At 43.8% G+C, this 10,367-nt stretch overlaps 1 protein-coding gene across 2 annotated transcripts; it reads right to left on the reverse strand.

Moving 5' to 3' along the window:
- On the reverse strand, positions 1-9,806 carry sltm (SAFB-like, transcription modulator). Of its 2 annotated transcripts, none has more exons than XM_085453395.1 (20): positions 9,633-9,806; positions 8,180-8,267; positions 7,707-7,762; positions 7,566-7,593; positions 5,656-6,250; positions 5,001-5,044; positions 4,797-4,909; positions 4,541-4,690; positions 4,337-4,434; positions 4,123-4,253; positions 3,904-4,004; positions 3,755-3,811; positions 3,507-3,661; positions 3,230-3,410; positions 2,661-2,785; positions 2,103-2,270; positions 1,660-1,971; positions 1,415-1,562; positions 1,126-1,280; positions 1-1,035 (listed from the first exon to the last, which is right to left on the reverse strand). In XM_085453395.1, exons 1-20 carry the CDS (start codon positions 9,765-9,767, stop codon positions 924-926), a joined length of 2,952 nt encoding a protein of 983 aa, XP_085309521.1. In that variant the 5' UTR covers positions 9,768-9,806; the 3' UTR covers positions 1-923. The 2 variants fall into 2 exon arrangements, with proteins under 2 accessions (XP_085309521.1, XP_085309513.1); XM_085453387.1 differs by having other exon boundaries at positions 4,093-4,253.
- Positions 9,807-10,367: the final 561 nt, after the last annotated feature.

A 10,367-nucleotide genomic window follows, 5' to 3' on the forward strand; every position in this document is an offset into this window, starting at 1 on the left:
CAGAGGCAAGATGTTGGTTTAGTCACAGTTGACACGAAGCTTACAGTCTACATACAGTATGATGTCCCCTTCAAAGGGCAGGTTTTACCCATCTTGTGCACTTTTTCAAATTCAAACTTTCTACACTGATACTTCCTGCTAGCATGAGAGAGTTCAATGATGGACACAGGATGTCTCTACAATACAAGTTTCACAAAAAGGGAAAAAAAGCTGAAAAGCAAATGTTCAAATTTCACTGAAATAACAATGAGCAAACAACAACCATGTGTGCCCTTAAAAGCCTCGCTTACCTCCACTGAATGCCCTGCAGTTTGACCTGAAAGTCTAATTTGAGTTTAGACACACAGACCTGTCTGTGATTCAATTTGTGGCCTATGAGAGGTATTTAGCTACAATGCGGGCTCTTTTACAGTTTTATAATCATTTCTTTTACAAAAACAGGACATCCACAGCAAAAATGACTTTTCAAAAAAGATATTTCTTTTCGTCATCTGTGAAACTTCCAAATGAGTCAATTATCCCTTCATGTCGGGTTCTATAATACGCTAAAGACATATTACACAGGAAAATTGAGTGTGACGCTAGGCTACTGAAAATGTACAGAGAACACTCAATAAGAGAAGTCTTAACATCACTTGAAAACTTGTTACAAAGACTGTGCTGTACAATAAGGTTTCTAAATATTATTAAAACATGTGCACAGGGTTGTGTAATGGTAACAGCAAAACTGTCAGGAAAAAAACCCTACACTGGAGGTACACTTGTCTATACAAAATAAAATAGTGTCATCAACCTTTTGTGCACAAACGTGCCGCCAAAAGAAAAAAGAAAAAGAAAAAAGAAAAAGTTGATATTCTAAAAATAAAGTTCAGAAAAGTCTTCAGATCTTCAGGAGCTTTCATGTTGCAGATTTGTGGCTGTGGTTAGAACTGCCGCGGCGTTCCTTTGAAGGTTTTGAATCCGCCCACAGTGCCGCCACTGGGGATGGAGTTGTTGGTGATCTGTACAATTCGGCTCATTCCAGACGAAGAGTGACTGCAGAAAGACAAAAAGGTCATGTCTGAGAAGGATGGAAGGGCGGCACGCTACTCTGCTTTCTCAACACGTCTCCATTATGCAGCATACCTGGAAGGCGGCATCATGGCGCTCCGAGAGTCCCCCATCCTGCGATTATCGGAAAAGCCTCCACCCTGGGAGCTTGAGCCACCGTGCCACTCCTTCCTCATTCCCTGCTCCCTGCCGTGACGTTCCACTACGACCTGGCGACCCGAGCTGAAAGGCTGCAGAGGCAAAGGAAATGCTGAATGTGTTTGGGTCTCTCACACAGAGGAAAGCCAACTCAAAATGTAAAGGTTTTCCATCGTACAGGAGGATCAGGGAAAGACATCACTCCTTTTTCAGAAGATAAACTCACCTGATCACTCATCACCATGGGTCTTCTTTCATCTCGATCATTAAAGCTCCTTTCACGGTTGATGGAGTGGCCTCCTCTGAGAGCAGGACCTGGACCGACACCTGGGCCATCCCTGCCCGATCGCTCTGCACGCATGCGCATAGGCCCGCTGCTCAGCCCAGCAAGAGATTTCAAAGAGAGATTAGCTTTCCAAAACCATCAAGCAACTAATAATGCTTAATCTTCAAACAGGAGTTTTCCTTTACCGCATATCTCCCTTATTGGAGTTTATCCCGCCGTCATTCTTCCATCCATGCCCTCCATCCCTCGGTGCGCGATTGTGCGACATGCCCGGCATTGCGCCTCTTGCTCCCATAGGGCGATCGTGCATGGGAGCGGGGCGTCTGTCGTCTCTGTCCCGGCGGTCGGTGTCCCGAAGTTCAGCGCGTGGAGGTGGTGGCGGCTCAGCTCTGCGGACCGTTTCAAAGTTTTTGTGGTAGCGATCAAAGCCGGAGCCTTCTCTGTGAGGAGCAGGCCGACTCTTCTTCACCTCAGGCTCGCCGTCAAACCGGTTTCGTCTTGGAACACAAAGAGGACCAAAATGTAATTCACCGAAAGTGCAATAAAAGCTTTCTTTGGAGTCCATAAATGATTCCAACGAATGGCATCAACATTGTGATTAGTAAACTAATGTAGTTTAAACGTGTACCTGTCATACGTGTTGGGTGGTTGGCTGGCGGTCTCGGGGAAGCGGCCTCTCTCTCGGGGAGTGAAGTTTGTAAAGCGGTTCTGCTGCCTGTTGTAGTTTGAGCCTTGATTCAAACGGGCGTCAGGCTGTATCTTCTTGTTGCCGTTCCAATAGGAGTCGTCTCGTCGACTGAAACATCGAATACAGACACTGAGTCACGAGTGCGGGACGCCACTTGTCACTCTGCAATATAGATAACACTAGCTACCACTATAAACACAACATTACGTCACAGACTTTACATATTATGTAAATGACACTCGATAACAGCGCTCCCTCTCCTAATGAAAACCAAAAACTCTCAGATTATGGTTGTGCTGCGCACACACAGACCCAGTGATGATCTTTTCTGTACCGAAGTCAAACTGAACAAAATGTTACTTTTGAGAAAACAGAAGAAAAAGCTGTTAAGCTCTTCGTCAGCTGCTCAGTTTCCATTTTAAAATAAATGTAACTCATGGGTAATGATTATCCACACTCGTCTTCACATTAAAACAGCTGAGACAAAACTACATGTACCCGTGTTCCACTTCACGGCCTCTCTTCAGGTTGTTTCTCTTTTCTTGCTCAAAGCGAAGCTGCTCCTGCTGCCTCCGCAGTTCCTCGCGCTCACGAGCCATGCGCTCCGCTTCCTTCCTCCTTTCCTGAAAAAAATAAATACAAATTTAAACAATTAAAAATATGGCTGCGGTTACAACATTACGTTAGATTTGATTTAGATTTAAAGACGTGATAAAGCCGCTCCCATCTTCCTCAGCTCACTCTTGCCTCAACAGGTTAGCCCCCTCTATCCCTTAAGTGCTAATGAAAAAGAAGCTAATTATGCTGTTGCTGGGCAGTTTTTTTGTTGAAGCAGCAGCAAACTTTCTCACAGCTATTGGAGTTTCCCATGCATTTGCCACCACATCTCATCTATTACAAGCTTCATATTACCAAAATGTTGACAGCAGCTTTCGAGTGCCAGCTGCTAATATCAGTCAGTGCATGCAAGGGTTAGTAGACGGCTACATCTGTGACCACCATTTCTAGCCGCGCTAAATGACAGCTATAACATAAAAAGTTAGTCTGATACACGTTTCACGCTGTACCTGCTCTATACGAATTCTCTCCCTCTCAAGCCTCTCCCTTTCCAAGCGCTCCCGTTCCAGTTTTTGCCTCTCCATCTCCAGTCTCTGGCGCTCCCGGAGAAGGTTCTCCCGCTCTTCACGCTCCCGCAACAGGCGGATACGCTCACGCTCCCGACGTTCATGTTCTGCAATTTCACGGCGCCTGAAGACAAACAAGACATCCCTCGCCTTGAAACTCAAACATACAGCAGCCTCAGCATTTTATAAATCTACCAAGTGTAATAACTTGTGTGCGTACTTGCGCAACTCCACGGCTCTGCGGACACGCTCCATACGAGCCATCCTTTCACGCATCCTCTGCTCCTTCTGCTCCTTGATTTTCTCAAAAGGTAAGATGTCCCGCTCCTCCCCCTTTTTCATAAAAGGTCGCATTTTATCTTTCATCATCTCCAGCTAGTAGGGAAACAGAAATTCAAGCTTGAAAAAAAATAAGAACTAAAGCACATTAATCACAAACAAACAAAAAGTATAGAGAGAACTTCATACCTCCTCGGGAGGAATCAAACTTCTTGGCCGTCTTTGAAAGTTCATGTTAACAAAAGGCTGAAAAAGTATCAAACAGAGCACATTTGTATTCATCTGAAGACAAATACACATTTAAAATGTGGTTACAATTAAGCAGAAATAATTCTTACTTTGTCAAAATACTTTCCCCTTCTGAAAGGTCTCATTTTGCCAAAACTAGACTCTCCCTTGTTGTGATCTACCACCATCATCTTGCTTGGGCTCTTTGCCCCTGTTAAAAAAACAAAAAGCAAATTATGACCACAAAGCAGCTACGTTACACTCTCCAAATCAGAGATGAGAAGAGGGCTAAAACCTACGGCCATGCTTTCTGTCATCCTTCTTTGCACCTTCGTGTCCTGAACCAGATGAAACGGAGCTGGATTTTCCGCTTCTGGCATCTTGCTTCTTGGATACGTCTTTGTCCTTTTCAGAGAGTTTATCAACTTTCTTGTCTTCTTTTTTGTAGGACGCCTGTGGCCTAAATGAGAAAAGGACAGAAAGTTAAATAGGCTTTCATACAATTACCATTAGCACTTTTTTCCGCTTCCTCCTGTCACTTACTTGTTAGTCGCCTTCATCCCGGTGGAATTGCGCTTTTCATTTGCCTTCTCCTCTGCTTCTTTCTTTGAGGGCTCCTTTTTGAATGGATCATTTTTGGCCTAAAGAAAAAAAACAAAAAAAACAAGATTAATAAAAAACAAAAAGAGTGATACAGGACCAACGTTTTATTCTATGAAGAAATGAGACATAATGCATTCAACCAACCCTTTCAACATATATCTGCTGTCCATGAAGCTCTGTGCAGTCCAGGTGGGAGATGCAGCGTGCCACCTCTGTGCTGGACGACATCGTCACCAAGCCGTAACATTTCGAACCAGGACTGCGAGCGTTCGTAACCACCTTGGCACTTAAAACCTGTTGGAAATTTTTGTTTTCTCTATAAAATTCCAAGAATATTTTTTATGCTCAAAATAAGTAACGACAACTAAGTAACCACACACACAAAAAAGACGTTATCTACCTTGCCATATTTGCCAAAAAGGTTTTTCAGATCAGCTGCTTTGGTGTTTGAAGAAAGGCCGCTCACCCAAATGTTACGAGACGAGCTGGCAGTGTTGTTGCCGCTCACAGCTCCTAATAAACATGTTTTCCAAACAGCAGTAGTATCAGAAAAACCAAAACACCACTGAATTTTTTTTTTTCCCCTCTCTAAAAACATCCTTACCCTTTTCATCTTTTGCAGCTTTTCCATCTCTGTCTCTTGAAGAGCTAAAAAGCAAAAGGTTGAAACAACAAACAGGAAATGAATGACGGTAAATAACACCATGACGTAAGCTGACAGGCACACGGCTAGTGGAATAAAATAACTCGTGGTTCTGTTGAGGGGGAGAAAAAAAAAATCCTTTAGGCAAGACGTGGATCTGAACCAATGTCTCAAAGGCTTCATTGATTTTTCCAGTGGTGAGATGGGGTCAAGTTGTCAGCCAATTTATTCTCTGGACAAATGAAATCTTCGGAGGTTTGTTCAACTTCAGCGAATCATTTGGCCACAAAGGGGAAAAAACCGTCATCACAGAGACTAATGCTCTTTTACACTGCCTTGTGTAGAAACTGGAAAAGGCTTAAAAATTGCTGGAAAGGCCAAAGTAACAAAATAAGAGTCGTTCTCTCAGCTTGTGGGTAACTTCACATTTTAACCGACTTCAGAGAAATAAATCAATGCCGTAAATGGCAGGATTAGGTACATCAGTGAACATCTCCCTCATGGCAAAAAAATTTTTAAAAAATAAAAAAATATTTCTTGAGGCTACCCACAATGTTGCGTTCTTAGTGAGCTGGACTTGGTAGTAGTATCAAAGAACTGACATAGAAAGACAAACCTCTTTGCTTGACCTGATGCCCCAGTAGTGCAGGGGCCTTTCTTCCCAGAATCCTTCTCTTTATCACCCGTTTCAGCTTTCTTCGTGGCGTCTCGGCCGTCTTTCTTCATGGGCTCGCCACGGGATCCATCGTCCTTCTTACCATCTTTGTGGCCCTCCGACTCTTTCGCTTTCATGTCATCGTCTGGGCTCATCTCAGCAGAGGCCTCTGGCTCATCATTGCCCTTCTCTGCCTCTGGATCTGGAAGTTTCACATGTTTACCTGTTTCCAGGAGGTCGTCACCATCAACATCCAGAGTGATGGCATCTTCGTTTGGGATTGAGACGGATAGGTGATCCTCCTCGGCTTCTTTAGAGGAATTCATGGCTTCAGCATCCATCTCAGCCACTTCAGGCTCGACCTCTGGATCCTCATCCGCGTCTGGTTCAGCATCGGGATCGGCCTCGGGCTCAGCGTCCACCTCTGGCTCAGGCTCTGAATCAGCCTCAGCCGCCACAGCATCTGTCTCGGGTTCAGCCTCAGAGTGAGCGAGGCTGTCCTCACAGGGTGGAGGCTTAGAATTTTCACGAATACCATCATCTGTATCAGTTACATCTGAGGGATTTAACAAGGATAAACATGGCAAAAACACAACTTTTAACATTTGACATGTCGCATGTTACTTGACCTATAAAGTAGAATAGAAAGCACATTTAGTGTTAATGGTCATCGAGGGCGTAGACACCACAGGAAGACACAAAACACACAATCTCCTTGGACATGTGGGAATATTTCCGTGCTTCTCATTTCTTGACACATGAAGTACTTCAGTATGAATTCAATTCCCGATACGTCCTACGACAAGTCATGGTCGCTCTTCAGAAAGTTCACATGTGGAGGAATGGCATCAGTTCATCTTTTGGGTTTTCTCCATTTAGGCAAAATACATTCCCGGTGGGTCAGTTCTTGAAAAGTCGTCTGAGTTTTAGGATATCTTCTTTATCATCCAGCATTTCTTGTATAATAAATGTCTTATCTTAGCAGGTTTTATATGGGGGGGGATGTAAAAGTTAAAAAGTTATCATCAAATCCAACCCGCTGTAACGTGTCCATTCAGTCACACCCATGCAGTTAGAAAGAGTCCATCCCTTTGTGTACGACAGTCTATCCTTGCTGAACATGTTGTGGCATCTTCACTGCACACATCATGGGTGGGCTGCAGCCACCTGGGTACAAATGTATGAGGTTTCTTGCTGTTTCTTGACAAATGGCTTCTGTACGTGTACAACATGCTCACATGAATGTCGCAGTCCTTGAGTCAACCCATGTACCGACTTCATTCGCAGAGCGTTTCACCTGCCAAGACCTAACACGAGGTGCCCATTTCCTGTGGCGAATGGAGTGAACCATTCAGATCTACCCAACACACATTTTACAGGTCCTGTCCAATCATGCTGTCAATCACAGTGACAACAAGAAAGTGCAGTGATCCTCAAATCTTACAAGCTAGTGCTGCCTCCAATTTTCATTCATTCAGTGAATATATTCAATCTTCATTTCCTTAGGCGATGTAGGGAGACGAATGCCACTAAAAACAGAAATTCACTGAAGCAAACAACTGATTTCTTTTAAATATTTTGAGCAATCCAAGAAAACCGGGTACCCAGGCATCCTGTATCCAACGATTGACATGCGATGCAAAACAACAACAAAAAAACCTTGACTCGATCTTGAGAAATGTCTCAATTAATCATGTATTTGTTCCTCCTTTTATGTGTTGCAACCTAGATAGATGCAGTAGCTACCGGAAGCATGAAATACCACATGATATATGCATTGTACCTGGAGTTAGCTGTTGAAAAAAAGAAAAAAAGGCGGTGGGGAGGGATCCAAATGTTAGCATTGGGGATTGGTGTGCTATCATACATACCCTTTTCTGACTCATACTCTTCAGCCTCCTAGAAAACAAAAACACTCAGGTGAGTTGAGAAGGCTGTCAGTGTCAAGTACAACAACAAAAAGGGTTTGTGTCAATGTCTCAAACATCAACAGATGTGTTTATCACAGTCACCTTGGAAAAACTGTCATCTTCCACGGTGTTGTCCAAATCCGAATCCACTTTCTTTCCTAAAAGATTAAATTAAAACTCAACATGAAAACATTTAGAAAACATGAACTTGTTGAGGCCCCAGTCACACTGGTCGGTGACCATCTGGCAACCTCCAGGCATAAGTACAAATGTTAGCTGTTGAAAATGAAAAAAAGGGGCTGGGGAGGGATCCAAATGTTGTTTGAATGTGGCTACTGGCAGTCACTGTGAATTGACTGGTAAAGCCCCACTGAAGTAGGCCAAGAGGCTGGTCAGTCAATCTGCTAGAGACCAAAACAATCGCAGGGAGGTATTTGGTGCAGCACCGTCTTTGTGAATGTGACTGGGTAACAGCCAGCACCCACTCAACAAATGCACTTTCCTCTGACAGAGGATGCCAGGGTCTCGCTGACCACACCTGGGGCAACCTGACTCTTATAAGAAAGAAAGATTACCTTTAGCTTTTCCGCCTTTGCGAGTTGGTGTTTCAGCTGAGAGCTGGAGCTGAATGTTTTCTGGGTCGCCACCTTCATCCTCAATAGCCTTAAAGAACAATCAAGTTAGGATTACTAATTAATCAGTATGCAAATTAAATAATTAAACAGCTCCCTGATAACGACTGTGTTTAGACTGTTCCTTCCCATTCCATGCAAGGCCACCTGGGTTGGCTGGAAGACTGTTTACTTAGCCTGGTGGGGCGAAGGACACTGTCTCAACTGAACTCTGGACACACACACACACACACTGATATACACACACTCATCCCCCCTCCCTTTCCAAACGCCTTCGATGCTTGTGCCCTACCGGGGGAGATGGCAGTCGACTGGACCAGCGCAGACATGCTGCAGGACCGGATGCGCTGTCTACACCGGCTTTCTCTTACCCTTTACCCGCCCCTGTTGTCTTGTGTTTCTATGGTGTATTGATAGTCATGTGCTTTTTGTGCTGAGGTGTTTTTTCTGTTATCTAACTGTTCTCCCACTAGGAGCTCAGTCTGACCTCAGTCCTCCTCTTACCTCATGTTATGTATTTTCGTTGTTTTTTTCCTATCAGCCTACCTTCTGGCATGTCTCCCCAATATGATGTTTGTGTAAAGTTGGTCAGAAGGTTCCTTTGTAAGTGCGCATGCGCCATTAGCGTGCTGCCTGCTGTAACCCTAATTTCCTTCGGGATTAATAAAGTATTCTGATTCTGAGACCGACTTTTAAATGTGAACATCAGACAGTATTGACGTTTAGCTAAAAATCTATTAAACAGGCTCCTCCGTCTGTTTAAAGCAACCACATGTTCGACTATATTAACTAAAACAAAACAAAAACAAACAAAAAACACTTTTGTCCGTACCCTGGATGTGTCAGTAGTACTCATCGTGAAAACTCAATCGAAAACAAGCAAAACCAAAAACACAGAGCAGCCACTGCGCTCTTATTTAGATCCGGACTTACAATGAGCGCATGCGTATTTTAACAATAAAATCCACGCTTCCAGCACCTGGGATCAATCACGCGCAATCTGCTGCATCTGTTTGCGCTGAGATTAAGTGGTCCTCAAATGCGGCATCGAACCAGAGAGCCCTCGTCCGTCTGATGTTTCGAGGCGAAGGGGGAATAAACAGGCCTTTTGTTTGGGCACCCCCGCTAATTTAAGGCGAGCGCTAACATTTTTACATACTTCAACACAACCTCCCTTGGCTCCTGGTCCGAGCTACAAACACGAAATATTTCCCGACAGATATCTAGCTTTAATGCCTCCAAAACTCGGTCACTCTAGCAATTAAACTACGAGTGTTGTTCGCTAGAATCGATGGGAAATCTGTGACTACACGGGCTAGCATTAGCGTTAGCATCTGTGCACCGTGCAGCCAGGCTCGGTCATCGTTTCTGCACACATCAGCTCCGTCTGACTCACCTGTCTAAGTCGCGCGACAAGAACACTCTTCACACCAAAGGTGTCCAAATTTCTTCGCTTGAGCTCCGATTTAAGATCAACAACTCTTAATTCCGATATCTTCTTGCACTCGGTTGAAATGGCACCCGACGCCATTTTACCTCAAGATTACAGAATGGTTGCGCGCGCAGACACTTTCCCCCTGCGTCTTCTTCGTTGGTTTTCAGTAGTTATTGATTAAATGCTTCACCGTCATCTATTGTTAAGGCAAATACTTAATATTTTGGATAGTGATGTGCGATACCACTGATTTCCTTTCCGATCCGATACCAAGTAAAATTCAGGGTGGTATCTGCGACACTAATCCGATACCGATACTCTGTACAAAAACTTAATGTTTCATTGCATTTCATAATACAATATATAATTTTATTATGTAATTGTAATAATAACATAACCATATTGCTTCATAATGATTAGAGGACATCAGACAACTTGTTTTTATTGCTTAATAATGCAGAATAATCATATAGAAAAAAAAAAAAAAACTGAAGTTGTGCGCTATTTGAGCATGTTGCCTGCCTGCAGCACTAAAAGACTGCGAGAGACGTCTGTGTCCCTGTCCTCCTCTTCAGTTCGCCTCAACATAAGCTCATCATATTCTGTGATGTGATTTACTCCGAGGTGTTTGACGAGGTCAGTGGTGTTGCCACAACACCTCACTGTCTTGCCACATATATCACAAACCGCGTCTGG

Source organism: Copadichromis virginalis, linkage group LG1, assembly GCF_057382275.1.
Source record: "Copadichromis virginalis isolate Kocher_CV1m ecotype Utaka linkage group LG1, C_Virginalis_male_GT1.1, whole genome shotgun sequence".
NCBI classification, from domain to species: domain Eukaryota; kingdom Metazoa; phylum Chordata; class Actinopteri; order Cichliformes; family Cichlidae; genus Copadichromis; species Copadichromis virginalis.

Coding starts and splice junctions, on each gene's coding strand:
- sltm (XM_085453387.1), bottom strand. CDS start 9,767: ATGGCGTCGGGTGCCATTTCAACCGAGTGCAAGAAGATATCGGAATTA. Junction 2,271..2,660: donor GGCCGTGAAGTGGAACACGG/GTACATGTAGTT, acceptor TCGATGTTTCAG/TCGACGAGACGACTCCTATT. Junction 1,281..1,414: donor CCATGGTGATGAGTGATCAG/GTGAGTTTATCT, acceptor TTGCCTCTGCAG/CCTTTCAGCTCGGGTCGCCA.